The sequence below is a fragment of the Chenopodium album genome, chromosome 8, assembly GCF_948465745.1.
Source record: "Chenopodium album chromosome 8, dcCheAlbu1.1, whole genome shotgun sequence".
NCBI lineage: Eukaryota > Viridiplantae > Streptophyta > Magnoliopsida > Caryophyllales > Amaranthaceae > Chenopodium > Chenopodium album.
Window position 1 is genome coordinate 71,467,045 of NC_137841.1, and position 20,541 is coordinate 71,487,585.

General features: G+C 35.7%; 2 protein-coding genes and 1 long non-coding RNA gene across 3 annotated transcripts; 1 reads left to right on the forward strand and 2 right to left on the reverse strand.

Annotated features, from left to right (window-relative positions):
- The first annotated feature begins 4,908 nt into the window (after nt 1–4,908).
- LOC145642234 (COBRA-like protein 4) lies at nt 4,909–7,949 on the forward strand. Its single transcript, XM_081693344.1, has 6 exons — nt 4,909–5,202; nt 5,296–5,375; nt 5,753–6,209; nt 6,787–6,934; nt 7,255–7,532; nt 7,620–7,949. The coding sequence occupies exons 1-6, from the start codon at nt 5,151–5,153 to the stop codon at nt 7,916–7,918; spliced, it is 1,314 nt and encodes a 437-aa protein (XP_081549470.1). The 5' UTR covers nt 4,909–5,150; the 3' UTR covers nt 7,919–7,949.
- A 139-nt stretch (nt 7,950–8,088) lies between these two features.
- Nucleotides 8,089–12,210, reverse strand: LOC145642233 (COBRA-like protein 1). The gene is made up of 6 exons (XM_081693343.1): nt 11,843–12,210; nt 10,521–10,600; nt 9,610–10,066; nt 9,204–9,363; nt 8,814–9,100; nt 8,089–8,700 (listed from the first exon to the last, which is right to left on the reverse strand). Exons 1-6 carry the CDS (start codon nt 11,922–11,924, stop codon nt 8,408–8,410), a joined length of 1,359 nt encoding a protein of 452 aa, XP_081549469.1. The 5' UTR covers nt 11,925–12,210; the 3' UTR covers nt 8,089–8,407.
- A 1,539-nt stretch (nt 12,211–13,749) lies between these two features.
- LOC145642236 (uncharacterized) lies at nt 13,750–19,337 on the reverse strand. The gene is made up of 3 exons (XR_014115663.1): nt 19,226–19,337; nt 14,049–14,154; nt 13,750–13,883 (listed from the first exon to the last, which is right to left on the reverse strand). It is a non-coding gene; the product is annotated as an uncharacterized LOC145642236 (long non-coding RNA).
- Nucleotides 19,338–20,541: the final 1,204 nt, after the last annotated feature.

A 20,541-nucleotide genomic window follows, 5' to 3' on the forward strand; every position in this document is an offset into this window, starting at 1 on the left:
GTCATAAATGTTTGTGGTAGGCTTGAATTAATGAAATCGGTGTAAGTTGTAAACCGGTAAATTGATCGTTTAAAGACAAATTAGATGGTTCCACCCACCCAATTGGAGTCCTTGAGGGTATTAGGGACCATGGTAAATATTTCGACAATTTTTATTTCCGGATGAAAAAAGTCAAAAAATTCTATAATTGAAGGCTAATATCCACGCTTTTTGAGAAATTTCGATGGTTTTGGGCCCTGGTGTCGAAAAGACTTGAGATATTAGGGAATACATCTCGGGATCATATAATGTCGTTTGGAACTATAAATGATCATTATATGTTGTCATAAATGTTCGTGGTAGGCTTGAGTTAATGAAATCGGTTCAAGTTGTGAACCGGTAAATTGGCCGTTTAAAGACAAATTAGATGGTTCTACCCACCCAATTGGACTCCCAGAGAGTATTAGAGGCCATGGTAAACATTTCGGCAATTTTTATTTTTTGGCGAAAAAAAGTCAAAAAATTCAAAAATTGAAGACTAATATCCATACTTTTTGAGAAATTTTGGAGGTTTCGAGGCATAGTGTCGAAAAGTCTTGAAATTTTAGGGGATATATATCTCAGGGTAATATAATGCAGCTTGGAACCATACATGATCATTATTTGTTGTTATAAATGTTCGTGGTAGGCTTGAGTTAATAAAATCGGCGCAAGTTGTGACTCGGTAAATTGGTTGTTTAAAGGCAAATTGGATGGTACCACCCACCCAATTAGACTTCTGGAAGGTATAAGGTACAATAGTAAACATTTCGGCAGTTTTAATTTCCGGGCGAAAAAAAGTCAAAAAATTCAAAAATTGAAATCCATGCTCTTTAAGAAATTTGGGATGTTTCAAGGACCTGTGTCAAAAAGTTTTGAGATTTTAGGGGATATATTTCGGTGTTATATAATGCCGTTTGGAACCATATATGATCATTTTATGTTTTCATAAATGTTCGTAGTAAGCTTGAGTTCATTAAATCGGTACAAGTTGTAAATCGGTAAATTAGCCGTTTAAAGGTAAATAGGATGGTTCCACCCACCCAATTGGAATCCAGGAGGGTATTAGGGATCATGATAAACATTTCAGCAATTTTTATTTCCGGGTGAAAAAAGTCAAAAAAAATCCAAAATTGAATGCTAATATCCACGCTTTTTGAGAAATTTTGGAGGTTTCGGGTAGAGCTGTCAATTTGGGTAAACGGGTCGGGTTTAGGTCGGTAAGAGTGGGCCGGGCTAACTCGGATCGGGTCAATTCGGATTAATTCCATAACCTATGCGGGTCGGGTTTAGGTTGGGTCATTCTTGAGTCGGGTCACGTTGTTCATAATTTTTATCGGGTTTGGGTTGGGTTAATAATAGGTCGGGTTACATTCGGATCGGGTGAACAATAGATCGGGTTTAATTCGGATTTTCACGGGTTAAAACGAGTTAGGGTAATTCTCGTGTTTGAGTCGGGTTCGGTTCAAGTCAATAATTTTCGGGTTAGAATCAGTTTGGTTCATTATTCTCGGGTTTGAGTTGGGTTCAAGTCAATAATTTGCGGGTTATAATCAGGTCGGGTCATTTTCATGTCGGGTCAGTCTCGGGTTCAAGTCGGGTTCGGTTCAATTCAATAATTTGCTGGTTATAATTAGATTGGGTCATTTCCAAGTTGGGTCATTCTCGGCTTCAAGTCTGATTATGTTCAAGTCAATAATTTGCAGGTTACAATCAGGTCGGGTCATTTCCAAGTCAGGTCATATTCGGGTTTAACTAATTATAAATAGATAATTATCATTTTTTATCAAGCTAATTATCTCCTTTGACTATAATATAAATGACAATATATTAGGGAACTATAGTCTATAATTTAGGAAGATAATTATCTCCTTTGACCATACAATAAATATATACTATATTTAATTCTTAAATTTGAGGATGATGCTCCTTTCTTTTGCTGGTCTGGACCGACTTGGTCTTCCTAGACAAAATACTTTGATAAAAAATAATAAGGTGGTCTAAATTGCATTTAAGGTGATTTGAAATTAGGTTTAATTAGCAACAATTTAGGTTGGGTCAATAACAAGTCGTGTTGATTTCGAGTCGGGTTAGTAATAGATCGGGTTGAATTTTTTGGTTGGGTTAGTAATAGGTCTGGTATAATTCGGGTCGGGTCAATAACAAGTCGGGTTGAATTTATGTCAGGTTAATTTCAAGTCGGGTAGATTTCGGGTCGGGTTTGTAACAGGTTGGGTTAAATTCGGGTCAGGTTAGGAACGGGTCAGGTTAGTAACAAGTCGGGTTAAATTTGGGTTTTGACGGGTTAAAACGGATTTGGGTCAATTTCGGTTTAAGTCGGGTTCGGTCCAGCTCAATAATTTACGGGTTACATTCGGGTCGGGTCATCTCCAGGTCTGTTCATGTTCGGGTTCGGGTCTCACATACTCGGGTCAACTCGGGTCTAGGTTTGGTTTTAGGTCGGGTCAAGTTAGGTTTGGGTCACCATTTTTTCGAGTTCAGATTATTCGGTTAATAATCGGGTTTGAGTCGGTATTTCGGGTTACCTATAACTTACTTAACAGGTTAATTTTATTTTTTTTAACCTTTGTATAAAAAAAAATAAAAATAAAAAGATCTTTAATTTAATCTCTCTCCTCCGTCTTACATCCCCCTCTTCCATGGTTGTTCACCATGACCATTAAGGCATTAACCCACCGTAACCTACACCATAACCTCATCACAACCACCACACCACCACTTGAACCACCTTACCTCACCTTCAAACAACACCCAACCTCACCCAATCCGGCAGACCTCATCACCTTCGAACACCAACACCTCATCGAATCTCAAAACCCAAGCAAACCCAACACCGTGCGAAGACCAAACCTCACCCCTTCTGACCTGAATTACCCCTTACTGGACCACGAGACCACCATATAAATTTGGATGAAGGGGGAGTGGGAGGCAACTGTTCACTGACGTGGTGGTTAGACTTTCAGGTGTTTAGGAAGGGGTTGATTTTTATTATTATTATTATTTTTTCTTTTTACATTATTTTTTTTTTTTTGGTAAAAAAAAAAACCATTTAGAAGGTGATATTTGGCAAGTCACCTTCTATCTTAGGTTACCAATTTCATAAACAGGTAAAAGGCTTGTTTTGAGCAGATGAAGGTCAAAGGTGAGATTATTAGTGGGATTATCTGGAGCAGAAATGACAAATGTGAGATTATTAATTTTTATTTTTCCTTTATTTTTTAACAATTTAATTACCTACATACATGAATCCCATAGGATCGAGTATATATAGGAAGGATGTTATCATCACAATTATTTTGAAACACATGGCCTTTCTCAAAGTCCAAGTTTTCACTCACTTATTCTCAAAGTAATAAGCTTTAAAGTTGAGACAATCAAGCATTTGTTTCTGTCGATGTCAATTTTCATCTTTAGGTTTCCCTAGAAAGTCTATATAAAAATATAAATATCAAGATGCATGCTAAATTGCACTTAAATGAGTTAATAAAACTCTACAAAACTCCAAGGTTAAGATATCATTATCTTGGAGGGTGACACATTACATTTACCTAAACAATATATAATGTGAAAATTCCAATATCGTGGGGAAAAAAAATCTCATGATAAGAAATATAGCAAGCTAATAACTTTAGTTATGACATCTCTATCATTATTAGCTTTGCTGACTTTAATTGCCGAATTCATCTAGAGGCAACCAAGTTTCAGCTGACTACAGGTTGGGCATTGTTGAGTTTTTGACACTCAAACACTCAGCTTTTACACTACATAAGTGCCCTGAAAAAAAATATATACAACAATATGGCACATTAATAATGAGATTTTGAGATGTCTAGTGGGTGATTAGAATTTTTAGTAGCAACTCTTGAGAGTGTTGTTTTAAAATAATAATGTAGGTCTGAAGTGGTTATGTGGTTGAACTAAACTCATTCTCGGGTATTTAGAGACTTATTAATAGACTTAATATGATTCTAAATCATCTTTTATGATCATGGGAGACTCCACATGTCAACTTTAATAAGTTACATATTATTTTTTTTCTTCAAAATTGATTGTATATGAGAAATTTTAACTTTTTTAGATTCAGAAAAGCTAGAGGTCAAGACGATACCCACAATCCCATTAAGAATTCAGAATACCACTTAGCTTGGGCGTTAAAATCATCTATTTTGCCTCTTAATTATCTATTCTGTCGCTTGGGTGTTAATTGATTTAAGGCTAATACAGATATTTATGTGACCAACTAGCTAGTAGGTGTATATGGTTATATGAGATTGAATATATGGCTTACTAGAAAATCAACACTATTTTATCACTTATATGTTTTATCACCTCCTGGCCACGGTAATACATTATGTTGTACTTACGAGCTTACCTTGTTGTTAAATTTGTAAATATTTTCTGAATTTACTATTTTAACAATATTATTTTAGCACCTCAATCACAATATACATAAGTTGTGTAAGGCCCCATTTTCACCCAAGCCTGAAAAAAATCTTAAGATAATGATTATATTATTAAGTCAGTGTTGCAAACTCATTTGTTGAACCATCAAGTCATTATCGCAAGAAAAAAGAACCAATGAACCACCATACAACAAACATAAATATGATTAATTAACACCAAATTTAGGTAATAATCTTAGCTTTATAGTAGCTTAATATATATTGCATGGTTTGCTTAATTGGTCTATTTGTTAGAAGATCCCACTCTCACCGTTAAAAGGAATGAAGCTAAGAAGAACCTTGCTTAAAAGACACGAGATCTAAGTATTAAGATGAGTGTACCATAAAATTGATCCTAACATTTTTTGGACATTATATAAAGTCCTTCAACAACCAGTTGGTAGTAAAGCTTACCTTGCATTAAAAGTGATACAAAGAAAAACAAACTACTACTACTAGTCTACTACTATTGCACATTCCACAGTTCAATCACCAAATTTTGCTTACATTGTTAGTACATTTTCGTAGTTTTTGTTTTAGATTTTTAGATCAGATCTTAGGCAAAGAGTCGAGGAACTCGAAATCGTTATTCAAAACCAATTGGTGATCAAAGAAGCTGTATCATATTTTAGGCAAGACCATTGTTTTTTGAGAGTTGCATATGCAGAAATGAGGAGTCTTATTATAGCATTTTGCCTTGTGACATTTCTATCTTATGCAGGTTAGTCTATGTTTTAATTTTCATTGAATTTTTTAACTTATTATAATTTTTTGGCCTAATAGTAGTTAATTTATGTGTTATTCTTGGATTTAGCTGCATATGATCCTTTGGATCCAAATGGGAATATAACAATCAAATGGGATGTTATGTCATGGACCCCTGATGGTTATTTGGTAAGTATTATCATTTTATTTTTATACTTGTCTACTAATATTTATATTATTTTCATGTTTTTATTAATGTATATTTTTAATTTATCAGCAAATAAATAAATAAATTGACCTTTTTGTTTAGGATATATCTCTCTTGGTTTCTAAATTTTAGATGCACAAATTCTTAAGAATAAGAACAGTCTTTGAACGCATAGTTTCTTCAGATCCGTAACTATTAGTCATTTTACGACTTTAGAGTGTAGCCACCTTTTAGTTTGAAACAAAGTATTAAGGCACTTGATTCATTAATTAAAAAAAATATATATATAGTCTTAATAAGTATACAAAATTCAAATCTTACACTAACCAAAAATTTATATTGCATGATAAAAATGCAGGCAACAGTAACAATAAACAATTTCCAAATGTATCGGCACATAGGAAATCCAGGGTGGCAATTGGGCTGGACATGGGCCAAAAAAGAGGTAATATGGTCAATGGTAGGAGCCCAAACGACCCAACAAGGAGACTGTTCGAAATTCAAAGGGAACATTCCTCATTGTTGTGAAAAAACCCCAACAGTTGTGGACCTTTTACCAGGGGTACCCTACAATCAACAGGTTGCCAATTGTTGTAAGGGTGGTGTCCTTAATGCGTGGGGTCAGGATAAAGATGGGTCTGTTTCTCAGTTTCAGATTAGTGTTGGGCAGGCTGGTACTACTAATAAGACTGTTAAGTTGCCCAAGAATTTTACCATGTTGGGCCCAGGCCCAGGTTATACTTGTGGGCCTGCTAAGGTTGTTCCTTCTACTAATTTCTTGAGTACTGATCGTCGTCGTAAAACTCAGGCTTTGAGTAAGTTTAACTCTTTTCTCTTGGTTTTTGCTTTTGTTTGTTTTTGGGTTGCTTGTAAGTTGATTATTGAATAATGATTAGATTATCACTAATTTTAAGTTTGCATGGTTAGGTTTGGGTTGGATCTTCCTCATTTTTCGTCATTTCTTAAGTAATGACTAGACACGTAAGGAATTAAGGATTAATCCTTTTATAAATTACCATTACCATCATGTATAACAAACCGTTAGTATGAGATAATTGTTACCTATACGCTTATACTCAAGTGTCTGGTACTGTGGTACAAGTACAATTTAGGAATTTCGGCATAGTCTTGCGTTCACACTAGTTTCAAACTTTCAATTGTGATATACTCCTAAGAAACTTGTGCAAATGAATGCTCATTAAAATAATTTAAAAAGTTTATTTTTATTTGTTATTTGATCAACTAAAGTATTAGTTAGCAAGTCATTTATTTGGACCGGTAATACATAGTTTAAATATTGTTAGTTTGATTAGTCACATTTAAATATGAAAATAGCAGATTAACAAAAATTAAGTTACCTAAAATAATTACTTAATTGAATGTTTGATGCAGTGACATGGAACGTGACCTGCACCTACTCACAGTTTCTGGCGAGGAAATACCCATCTTGCTGCGTCTCCATGTCAACTTTCTACAATGAAACTATCACCCCTTGCCCTACTTGCTCCTGTGGATGTGAACATAAGAAAAATTGTGTCAAGTAAGAATTTTCTTCAATTAACTTTGCGCAAAGTCTATTCGTCTAGTTAGGATCAGTTTAGGTGATACGATCCTGTTTATGTCCGGTTTAACTTGTAGTATAATGACCATCCATAATGTGTTCAGGTCGAGTTGTTTTGGATTGGATTAAATTGAATTGTACAAATTTGGAATGTGATAGATTATTAGGTCCTACTAATGTTGTAAAAAAAAGTGAGAAAGCATACAAAAATATCCCTCGAGTATTCCACTACCATTAGTGTTTTCTGAATTCTGAGATTTGGAGTGTTTTCTGAATTCTGACTCTATTATTCATAACAGGAGTGATTCAAAAATTCTGAGTCCGACAAAAGTGAATTCGCGGAGGAGAGAAAGCTCCTCATTGCTTCACTGCACCCATCACATGTGCCCAGTTCGGGTGCACTGGCATGTTAAGGTTAACTACAAAGACTATTGGCGCGTTAAGGTTAGCATCACCAACTTCAATTATCGAACAAACTACAGCCAATGGACTCTAGTTGCTCAGCACCCTAACCTGAACAAGGTTACTGAAGTCTTCAGCTTCAACTACAAACCTCTTGTTCCCTTTGGATCGATAAGTAAGTTTCTGACAACGGTTCTGATAGCTTCAGACAACAAATCATATACTTCTGAATTTCTGACAGTTTTTCTGATATTTATCGCAGATGATACAGGGATGTTTTACGGGCAAAAGTTCTATAATGATCTTCTGATGGAAGCCGGACCATTAGGTAATGTACAGTCTGAAGTCTTAATGCAGAAAGATGAGAACACTTTCACCTTCAGGCAAGGATGGGCATTCCCTAGGAAAGTTTACTTCAACGGAGATGAATGCAGGCTTCCTGCACCTGATACATACCCTTTCTTGCCCAATTCAGGACTTAAGCCATCAGTCTCAGCTTTCACGGTGATTTTGTCGTTTGTCCTGCTAAACTTCAGCAGTGGCATATTTTCTCAATTTTGAGCATTGTACTAGTTGCCATAAAAATATCAGATGTGGAAATATATTTCCAGAACACGAGTAGTATTGGAAAGTCAGGCATAGAAAATTCATTTTTAGTTTTGAACAAGAACTCGAATTCTGCAATATGTAAAGCATCAGACATGCTAATTTTGAGCAATGATAACATGATGGGAAGTATAAGTTAGAATTAAGTTCCATTGTGTGGTTGGCAATTTTTGTAACTGTAAGTTTTTTGTAACACAAGAAATATACAGAAAAGGATGATTAATACATTAATAAACTCGAGTATTACAAAAGAATGAAAACCAATTGGCAATGAATGCACCAACCTAATCATCAGACAAATAGCAGACTACACCCCTGAAGGGTGATCGTGCAGCTGATCTTCAAAAGGCCTCCCACTCGGTCTTCAAAGCCAAGTTTTGGAATCAAAATCCATTCTGAATTTGCATGTTATATCTATGTACTCCGAGAGAAAGGTCAAGACTCTTAGGCATGAGTAAATAAGAAAGCCAGGGCTGATAATAGTATCAATGTTGTAGTTAGGAGTGAAGAATTTGGCCGAGGACTGGCATTTGGCAACCATGGGTAGGTATCAGGAGGTGGCATGACACAGTTATCGCCATTGAAGTAGATCCTGCGAGGGAAAGCCCAGCCCTTTTCAAATGTAAAAGTGGACTTGTCTTTTTGAAAGAGTAATTCAGACTGAACATTGCCAAGTGGACCAGCTTGCATAAGAAGATCGTTATAGAACTTAATTCCCCATAGCATAGCAGTATCATCTATAGAGCAATAACAACAAATCAGTTATTTCTGGAGCGAAACCAAATAAATCAAGATATGGAAATAATTAGCACAATTTTATTGCACTAGTATGGAGGATAGAAAAACTTACTTATACTCGAGTAAGGAGTAAGTGGTTGGTAACTGAAGCTGAAACTTTCGGTCAAATTGTCAAAGTTAGGATGTTGCACAACCAAGTTCCAGTTTGAGTAATTCATCCTATAGTTAAAGTTTGTAATTGTAACTTTCACTCGCCAATATTCTTTGTAGTTAGTTTTGACATGCCAGTGAATCCGAACTGGACACATATGGTTAGTGCATTGAACCAGAGGTGGCAAGATACTGTTTTTGTTCGAAAGTGCAGGAGAAACAACTGAAGCCAAATATGGGTTGTTCGGCCTGTCATCAAAGAAATGTAAATCAAATAAGTCACCAAGATTTAAAATTTTAACTAGAAGTTAAGTCACCAAGAAGAGAAATGTAAATCAAATAAAAAACTTACTCTACGCAGCTTCCAGGGTTGGAGGCATTGTTTTGACAGCCACAGCTGCATGTTGGGCAAGATATGATAGTATCATTGTAGAAGGATGAAAGAGATACACAGCACGTAGGAGTTTTCTGGGACAAGAACTGAGAATACATACATGTCACATTCCATGTCACTGAAACAATTAAAAAGAAAAACACAGTTTCAGCAAAGAAATCAGTAAATTGAACCATAATGTTAAATGGCACATAAAAGATCATCAAAAACAGCACTGATCAAGGATCTTTCGGGTTGGCAACTTTTTTTTCTTTTCAAAGTTGTGAAATTTATAGGACTTCAAATTTTTTGTTGTTTATGATGCCATATCTGAAAACACAATACAATATGCAGTATTTATAATTGTAACTCCCAATAAACTTACTCAAAGCTTGAGTGGATCTCCTCCCATCTTGGGATTTGAATTTGCTGGGTTTAACAATCTTTCCCGGTCCACAAGTGTAGCCAGGTCCAGGCGCCTTTAGGGTGAAATTCTTTGGCACTTTGACTGTTTTGTTAGTGGTGCCTGCTTGTCCCACACTAATCTGAAATGAACTAATTGCAGTTGGAGGATCTTGCACCCATGAACTCAGCACACCTCCCCTACAGCAGTTGGCAGCTTGCTGGTTGTAAGGAGTCCCGGGCATCAAGTCTACAACAGTTGGATCCTTCTTACAGCAATGTGGAATAGTGCCCTTAAATTTTGAACAATCCCCTTGCTCTGTTGCTTGGCCTCCCAACATGGTCCAAATAACCTCCTTTTTCGCCCAAGTCCATCCAAGTTGCCACCCGGGTGCTTGAATGTGGCGGTACTTCTGGAAGTTATAGAGAGTAACCACAGCCTAAAAATCCAATTAAAGGAGAAAGACTGTTAAGAAGCAAGATAAGTATTTTTTTTTTTTTTTTATCTTAAAAAATCAACAATTTAAACATTTTCCTTCTCATTTGCCTAAGATTTTACAAAACAGAAGGACTTATACTGACATAATGTAATACTTCATACATAATCTTTAGCAACACAATGACTACAAAATGCAGTGCTAAACAGATACGTAGTATAAAAGAAACATGAAAATGAATAAACATCAGGGACATAAGCTTTCAGTTCATATACGAATTGGACACCGGATTAGCAACACAATGATGTTGTTGCTAGGTATGATAAATAGACAATATGATCAAGATTCCACGCTTCAAACCAAGGACACGGTGTTGGAAGAAAAGACAGCACCATACGTTTTTGCTTCATGAATGTACACAAACATACAAAGCCCCAATCAAGAAAGAATTACTTACAACATAACCATCAGGAGTCCAATTTATGATATCCCACTTGATGGTAATGTTCCCATTTGGATCGAGAGGATCGTATGCTCCTGAAAATAACCAGAAACAAATTCATCAAGCTTCGTCTTAAAGTCCTCTCGTCGTGAAACAATATCAATTAGTGACAGGAACATGTAGAGCACATCTTACTGACATTTATAACATTCAAGTACTTCAAATGTGTATAATTCACAACCTTATTCATAAACACCACCCATTTACTATAAAAAACCATACTAAAAATCCCCAATTCCCCATTTACATGCAACCTAGGTGCATATAGGGTTGCAATTTTTTCAAAGTAACAACATGAGAGCCTTGATCCCAATCTGATTGGGACCGCGGGACGGCCACATGAACCAAGGTTTTACCTTCCATGGCATGGCCATCAATTCAAATCCAGAATTTTTTTAGGTTTTCGAAAATTCACAAATCACTAACCTTTGACAATTATATTGCACACATTATCTGATTATCATAACTAGTTCACTCATGTACGAGTAAATGACACATTGGCAAATAAAATGTCATGATAGTTGAGGAATTATACAAGATATTACAAAATGGGCAAAGACAAAACAATAATCAGGGCAAATATTTCAATTTTCTGATACAGTCCATTTCAGAGTTCAGACAGTATTTCTTGATATTATACAGTATTTAGGAAAGCATTTCCAATTTACAGAATCAATTTATAAGACGTAATTTCATGAAACTGTAACATACATGACCCAAGGCCAGGCCAAAACCAATCAAATTGTAAAGATATGAAACAGGGTAAATTCCAGCAACAACTAATTAAAAACAGTAGCAAGTTAGCAACATAAAACAAACAATTACTTGGTATATGTTTATAATACTAACAAAAAACCAACAACACAACATTCCCATTTCTGTCTTTTTTTTTTTTTTTTTTTTTCTGAAAAAAAAACAAAAAAAAAAAATTCAAATGAAATTAAAAATAGTCATTAAAGTCTCAAACTTTAGAATTGCAAATTCATGATCAAACCCCAACGTCAAAAGTTATTAAGTTCATTCTTAGTTTTTTTTTTTTTAATTTTATTTCTTTGGGGAGTTTCAGAAAATAAAAATTACAAATGAAATTAAAAATAACCATTAAAGTCTCAAACTTCAGCACTACAAATTGTTGATCATACAAAATGGGTAAAAACCATTTGTCATAAAATCATCGAAATCATTCAAATTGATCAACAAATAACCATTAAAGTCTCAAACTTTAAGAAACCCAGAATCAAAATCAGTGGAAAAAGAGAGAGAGAAAGAGAAGTTACCTGTAAGGTTAATAGTAGAGCAAGAAAAGAAGATGAAAAAAATGCTGAAAAAACTCAAATTGCGAAGTGAGAAGAAACCCATTTTGCAGAATTTACAGATGATAACCAGGAATTGAATTGAATTGAGAGGAGAGAGAAAGAGTGAAATTATGAAAAAAAAAAGAAAAGGAGTGGTGTGGAGTTGGAGGCTCAAAGAAACTTAAAATTGGACTTCCAGTAGCTTCTGAAGTTCACGTGCCAAATCTTTTAAGAATTAATGGGAAGAGAAGAAAGAATTTGCACTAATTATGAACTACTAGTATGAGCAACTAGTTGAATAAAATTATTAATATTCTTGGTTCAACTTTTTTTGTTTGAGCATTGAATTTTAGAATATGTGTCTCATCCTTCGTAATGAAAATGACAAATTTGACAATAAGAGAGCGTGTTATTATTTGAAGTTTTAATAATGACTTGAGCATGGTCCATGGTATGTGTTGCCATAGATTCTAGACTTCTAGTGGGATGTCTTTTGGATTTTGGTTGTTTTTGTTTAGGAATAGGGGCAGCTTGATTTTACTATTCTATTCCGACGTCTAATTTGTTACTAGTTTTGTTTCATATACGTAGTAAGTAATCAATTTGACAATTTTTTTTTATATATGTAGTTGTCAAATTACGAAAAAATATTAATTTTTGTCAATGAATGTGATTGGTTGAGGAAGGGATTTCATGCTGACATCTCAAACAATTATACATATTCACATGACACTAATACAACTCTTCTTTAAAAGTAACGCGTATATACTCGTATATGTTATATACTATTCTCCATCACCAAAACCCGTTAATTCATGAAAAATTCCCTAAATAGATGAGATAATTAGTGACACAAAACCCACATGCACTATATTGATGGACAAGATTTGCTTAGCATGCAAGTGTTGCTTTAAAATTTAATAATGATAATCCATAAAGTTAAGAAGAAACTAAACTAAGGAAGTAGAGGGAGTTACAATGTTTTTGTATAGTCAGTGTCGTGTAAGAAGAAGCTACTAGATTACAAGTACATTAGTATTTGTTAAGTAGTGGAAGACAGTGCACTTCCAGCTTGTCTTGTGTTATGGTATATCCGTGTGAGATTATATTGACTCTTTCTTAAACTAAACAAACGCGCTCTTTTCTGATTTTCTATTTTTTTTTTTTTTGCCCTTTTTTGGGGTTTTTATTTTTATTTGATATGATATGCTCCGCTGTGTCCAAATTACTGGTTGGCTAATTTCCACGTCATTGGTGGCTCATTATTAAGGGAAAATAAACTTTTTTTTATTTATTTGTAGGCCCGCATTAACCTGACTTTTGGCAAATTGGGCTTGCGGACTTATATTTCACAACATTCAATTACACTATTTATTTTTGGTTGTTTAGATAGTTACATTGAATCACACAAATGATCCATTTTTTTTTTTGGTGTTTAGAGAGTCATCACAAAGGCAGAGATGAGAATTGATCCCAGAATCTTCTGGAATCGGGAGGGAAGCATTAACCACTTGAGCTATCCCTCACTCTCAAATCGATCCACAATGTAAACATATACAATATTAATACTCTCTCTATATTTTATAAGGTCGTTATAATTTGGTTTTATGTTAATGTAATCAAACAATTAGAATTTGAGAGTAAATTTTACAGATAGTTTTCACCATTAGTTTCACATGAATTGCACGAATACAAATCACTGATATCATCATAGCCATTTTATTATTAATGAGGTTTAAAATCGTGGCACTAAAAATTAAAGCTCGGCTTATACAACAACGTACACATAGTTAAAAAGGATCTTTTCTCTCAGAAAAATAAAAATGAAATTCATAACATACAACTTTAATTTGATGCAATTGCTTGAAATTATTCTTATGATCGAGTATGTGTATTCAACTACTTCATCATACACAATTCACACATATGGGAGTAATGGGACTGACTTGCTCTTCTCCGATACACTTTCATTGTGTTTTAGATTTCCGAGTACCAACATACTTGCATATAACCTTCCAAGTGACTGTCAAATGTGAAAATATTAAAATATTAATAAGTTAGTGAAGAACATGTACTCTATATTGAATCAACCATATTTACTACTTGCATGACCTTATAAACCAATTTAAAAGTTTATAGAGATAAAATTCAAACTTGTAATTTTAAATGTGTAGAGTAACAAGCTTACTTTTAGCTCGAGTAAACCTTCTCTTATCCAAGGTAAAATACTTGTTACGAGCAACCACCTTAGCAGGTCCGCAAGTGTAACGACTTCCGGGTGCCTTGAATGTAACCTTATGTAGAAATATACCCTTAGTATATCAGGGTGTATACAGGGTGTATAAGTTTTTGTTTTTTGTCTGTTTGTGTAATACACTCTGTAAATCAGAGTTTTCTAGCTGTATTGTTTTTGTTCTTTTAGCTTGGTGTGTTGTCACACTATGAATGGTGTAATGGTGGTATAAATTTGAATGTGAGAATCCTCCTAGGGCTGGACAAAAGAAAAGATTTCGGGCTGCGCCGTTATTTTCACCCAATGATGAAATAAAGATTGAATCTTTCTTCATGGTATCAGAGCTCACCAGGTTGTGGGACTGAAAAAAAAAACGAAAAATTTAATCTTTCTTGAAAAATTAAACAATCCAAGCCAAAACAAACACAAAATGGGTGACAAACCAGTAATACCTTATAGTGATACTTAGGTAGTTCTGATCATTCGACTAGTGTTCTGGGTAGCATAATCTTCAATGGAAGCAACTACCTCAACTGGAGCAGAAGTGTAAAGATGGCTCTAGGGGCCAAGAACAAACTTGGACTCATCGATGGAAAGGTAAGAAAACCTTCTGCTAGTTCTGAAGATTTTAGCAAATGGATTAGGAATGATTATATGATAAGATGCTGGTTGTCTGCTTCTGTTACACCTAAGATAGCAGAGCAAATGTTAATATGTGAATCTGCTAAAGAATTTTGGGATGAATTACTGGAGAGATATGGTGAAACAAACGCACCACAATTGTATTTGTTAAAGAAGGAAGTGAATGGTTTGCAGCAAAATGAAATAAGTGTAGGAGATTACTATGGAAAACTCAGAAGCTATTGGGATGAGATAAGTAATCTTGAAGGATATCCTGAGTGTAGTTGTGGAGCCATGACAAAGTGCACTTGTAGTGTTCTAAAGAAACTGGTGGAAAGGGATGCAAAGAACAAAGTAATAGATTTCTTGATGGGTTTAAACGGAGTCTATGAAAATATGAAAGGAAATATCCTTGCTATGGATCCTCTGCCATCTGTAAACAAGGCATACCACATGATTCAGCAGATTGAGAAACAGAAGGAGATTTCCAGCACAATGGAGTCAGGGGTGGAGTCTAGTGCAATGGCAGCAAGTAAATCCTTCAATGGAAGTTCTCAGCACAACAATCACAATGGTAAGGGTAAAGGATTTCAGAAGAGAGAAACTAAAGAAGAGAAGCAAAGGAAGTATTTTTGTGAACATTGCAAGATGAGAGAGCATGTGAAAGAAGGATGCTTCAAACTACATGGGTATCCAGACTGGTTCAAGAATCCCAGCAAAGGAAAGGGTACAACAAGTCATGCTGCAAATGTAAGTGCAGCAAAAGAAGAAGAAATGCAAGATTCCCCCTTAGATGAAGGTGGAGGTTCAAAGGAGATGATCGGTGCAGTTGTGCAGCAAGTTCTTAAGGCAATGAATGGAAAGCAACAAGATGGATCTGGTTCCTCTCATTTGAGCAATTTTGCAGGTATAATCTCTTCCTACAATGCTTGCTCTTATTATGAAATTTTTGAAAAAAAATCCTGGATTATAGATTCAGGAGCTTCAGATCACATGGCATGTAGTAAAGATCTTTTTAGTGAGATAAGGAGTTTAAGGAAGCCTGTATCTGTAGGACTTCCAGATGGAACCATAAAATCTGTGAAGGAAATGGGGACTGTAATCTTGAACCCTGGTATAACTTTGAGGAATGTATTGCACATACCTGAATTTAGACATAATCTGCTATCTGTGAGCAGACTAATGGAGCAAGCAAAGCTGAAAGTGATATTCACTAATAGTGAGTGTACTTTTCAGGACCCTTCTAGTGGGAAGGCTGTTGGAACAGGAAGAAAGATAGGTGGTCTTTACAAGCTATTGACTGAAGAAGAAAATGGAGAATGCAGAAGAGGAGAATTGCAAAAGGATAAAGGAGTTTTGGTGGAATGTAATAATTCTGTTTTGAACTGTAATACAGAACGACAATTAAACTTGATGCATCAAAGATTAGGACATGGATCCTTATCTAAGATGAAACATTTGCCGTTTTGTGATTGTAAGAGTTTGAATGATTTCTTTTGTGATACCTGTTGTTTGGCAAAGCATCATAAACTTCCTTTTCCTATTAGTCATTCAATGGCAGAAAATGTGTTTGATTTATTACATGTAGATTTATGGGGAGCTTATAGAGTTCCAGCTTTGACAGGTGGAAGATATTTCTTGACAATTCTTGATGATCACTCAAGAGTTACCTGGACTCACTTGCTTCATAGTAAGGAGCAAGTGTAAGATATTCTAAGTGCTTTCTTTGCCTATGTAGAAAATCACTTCAAGACATCTGTGAAAGTTGTTAGAAGAAGTGACAATGGAACAGAAATATTGCAGGCAGAATGTTCTTCTATATTTGCAAAGAAAGGAATTGTACACCAGAGAAGTGTAGCAGGAAACCCCCAGCAAAATGGGAGAGTTGAAAGAAAGCATAGACACCTCATAGAAACAGCTAGAGCTATGAGGATACATGCTAGTTTGCCAAAGAAATTTTGGGCAGAATGTGTCCTTGCTGCAACTCATATCATTAACATGCTTCCTACTGCTATATTGAAGTGGAAAACACCATTTGAAAGACTTATGAAAAGAAAACCGGATTACAGCCATTTGAGGGTGATCGGGTGTCTTTGTTATGCAAGTAATTCACACAGAAAAGGTGATAAATTTGCATCAAAGGGAACCAGGTGTATCTTGCTGGGATATCCTAGCAATCAGAAGGGATATAAAGAGTGTGATTTAGAAACTAACAAAATATTTGTTTGCAGGAATGTAATATTCAAAGAAAGAATTTTTCCTTTCAAACAGCACATCACTGAATATAATCAAAATCCAGTGAGTGTGCCTATTTCTCTCAGCAATGATGAAGAAGAGAATGGAAGAATTCAAGGAGATTAGAACGAGGTTGATGCACCTCAAATTGAAGCTGAAGAACAAGAGGTTGAGCCTGATGATATTCTTCATCAAGAGCAGCAAGAAGGAGGGAATGTTCAATTACCTGAAGTAACTCAAGTGATGGGTAATGATGAACTGAAGAGATCAGACAGAAACAGGAGAATTCCAGAAAAATTCAAGGAATTCTTAATGGATGAGAAAAAGGCAAGAAAAGGAGGAGGAAAGGCAGAAAATATGACTGGAGCCAATTTAGTGATGGCCAGTCTTGAAAATCATGAATATTATGATGAAGGATATGTAGCATCCTTGAACAATGTGATGAGTGTGAAAGAGCCAACAAGTTATAATGAAGCTTGTAAGGATTCTAAATGGGTGGATGCAATGCAAGAAGAGATTGAAGCTCTAGAAAAGAATGATACATGGGAAATAACCTTTCTCCTAGAGGGTAGAGCTGCAATTGACACAAAGTGGGTGTATAAGGTGAAATTCAATCCAGATGGGACTGTTCAGAGATTAAAGGCGATGCTTGTTGCTAGAGGGGACAAGCAAGTGAAAGGGAAGGATTACAAATCAACTTTTTCCCCGGTAGCAAAGTTTGCTACTGTGAGATTATTGATTGCTCTTGCAACCTTGAGAAACTGGAATTTGCACCAGTTGGATATAAACAATGCCTTTCTTCATGGGCACTTAGAAGAAGAAGTTTATTTGAAGATTCCTGCTGGATATCACACTTCACAAGAAGGAAATGTTTGCAAGCTGAAGAAAAGCCTATATGGGTTGAAACAAGCTTCAAGGCAATGGAATTTGGAGTTGAAAGGATTTCTTCTACAACATAATTTCAAACAATGTGTTAGAGACAATTCAGTCTTTTACAAAAGGACTGATGACAAAATTTGTATCATTTTGGTATATGTTGATGATCTCTTGATCACGGGAGATGATGAATCTATGATAGAGCATATTAAGAAGAGATTGAATGAAGTTTTCACTACAAAGGATCTGGGACATCTCAGATACTTTCTTGGCATAGAAGTTGCCAGAAGCAGTCAAGGAACCATGATTAACCAGAGAAAATATGCCACAAACATTGTTATAGATTGTGGTATGAGAGATTGTACTACAACAAGCTTTCCCTTTCCGAAAGGGATTAAACTTTCTACAGAAGAAGGTGAACTGATGGAAGATCCAGAGAGTTATCGAAGACTAATTGGAAGACTTCTCTACTTGAATCTCTCTAGGCTAGATCTTTCATACTCTGTCCAGCAACTCAGTCAGTATTTGAGTTGCCCCAGAAAACCTCACATGCAGGCTGCTCTACATGTGGTAAAATATTTGAAGGGAACTCTTGACCTTGGATTGTTCTATCCAAGCAGAGGTGATGAAGTTTTGACAGCTTTCTCTGATGCAGACTGGGGAAGCTGTGCTTATAGTAGCCTAGTGGGAGATCCTTGACAGGATACTGTGTCTTTCTGGGATCTTGTCTAATATCATGGAAGACTAAGAAACAGAAGGTTGTGTTCAAATCTTCATGTGAAGCTGAGCTCAGAAGCATGTCTCAAACTATAAGTGAAGTAGCTTGGGTAACTGGAGTCTTTGAAGATCTAGAGCAGCACATTGAACAACCTGTCACACTTTTCTGTGACAACAAATCTGCAGAGTACATTGCTCATAACTCTGCCTTTCATGAGCGAACCAAGCATCTTAAGGTGGATTGTTATTACATTCGTGAAAACATTGAAGCGGGGCTAATAACTACAGCTCATGTGAAGTCTTCTCTTCAACTTGCAGACATCATGACTAAATCGTTGCCTGGGAAACAGCACTAGTTTCTTGCTTCCAAGTTGGGACTTGGTATGTTATCTCAAGTCCAACTTGAGGGGGGAGTGTAGAAATATACCCTTAGTATATCAGGGTGTATACAGGGTGTATAAGTTTTTGTTTTTTGTCTGTTTGTGTAATACACTCTGTAAATCAGAGTTTTCTAGCTGTCTTGTTTTTGTTCTTTTAGCTTGGTGTGCTGTCACACTATGAATGGTGTAATGGTGGTATAAATATGAATGTGAGAATCCTCCTAGGGCTGGACAAAAGAAAAGATTTCGGGCTGCGCCGTTATTTTCACCCAATGATGAAATAAAGATTGAATCTTTCTTCACCTTCTTAGGCAATTTAACCGTCCTAACACTAGTGCCTGCTCGTCCGACGCTAAGTTGGAAGGCGCTTATCGAACGAGACGACGGATGTTGTGGAGACCATGAAGCAAGCACCCCTCCTCGACAACAATTTGCGACTTGTTTGTAAAAGGGAGTTCCAGGGTTCAAGTCTACAATAGTAGGGTTTTTATTACAACAATGTGGGATGTATCCTTTGAATTTCGAGCAATCTCCATGGTTTGTCGCTTGAGCTCCTACTGCACTCCATATGGCCTCATTTCTAGCCCATGTCCACCCCAATCGCCACCCCGGTGCTCGAATACTACGATGTTTTTGGTAGTTGTTGATTGTAATCGCAACCTGTTTGCCAATTTTAATACGGCTTACAATATTGTACAAGTAATAAATTATGAAGTATTAGTCCTTGACTAATTTGTTTATCGAATTGAAGGACAACTTACAATGTAACCATCGGGAGTCCAGTTGACAAGATCCCACTTGATAGTAATATTCCCATTAGAATTTGAATGATCATCGGCTTCTGAATCGAAAATAATCCAAAGAATTAAATCAAGTTTTGCCTAGCTAGGTATGTAGGGGTAGAAAATGTTGTAACGCCTTCAAACATACACTAAGCAAAATATCATACAACAAGAATAGTACAATTAAGAATGTATTAATAACTAGTAAAAAGATAGAGAAGTAATTTAATAAGCTCACCTAGGTCTGCAAGGGCCAAGTTTAAGGAACAGAGAAAGAAAACTAGCAGGAAAAAGCTTAATAACCTCATACTTGTATATCTTATATTCTTATTAGTAGGGGGTATAAATCTGACCGATACAAAAGGTTGCAAAAGGTCTCTATATTTATACAACTTTTAATTGCACCGGAGAAGCTTACTTTCACGTTCCAAACTTTTAATCATGGGAAGAGTTGTACTCATACTATTTATTTCGACATGGGGCCTAAGGACGTGTTTAGCATTAGCTTTTGAAATAGTTCTTAGTGCTTTGACTAACTGTTTATCCGAAAAAGGAACACATATAACGCTGTGGGAAATTGCTCATCTTCCAAAAATGACATAATAGCTACTGATTTATTAATACTCGTATTAGCAAAGTTAATTCCAAAATTAGGAAGGAATAAGACCTGTAAGATCAGAATTTGAGAAACAGAAAAACAGAACAAGGGAAATGCTCAGAAAATGAGATACTTCAAAATTTTAAACAAGTACATACAAATGTACATGACTCAGATTGATACCATGTTTTGCAAGTACTGTAGGTAGTTTGTACCTTTGAGATGAAAAACGGAAGGGA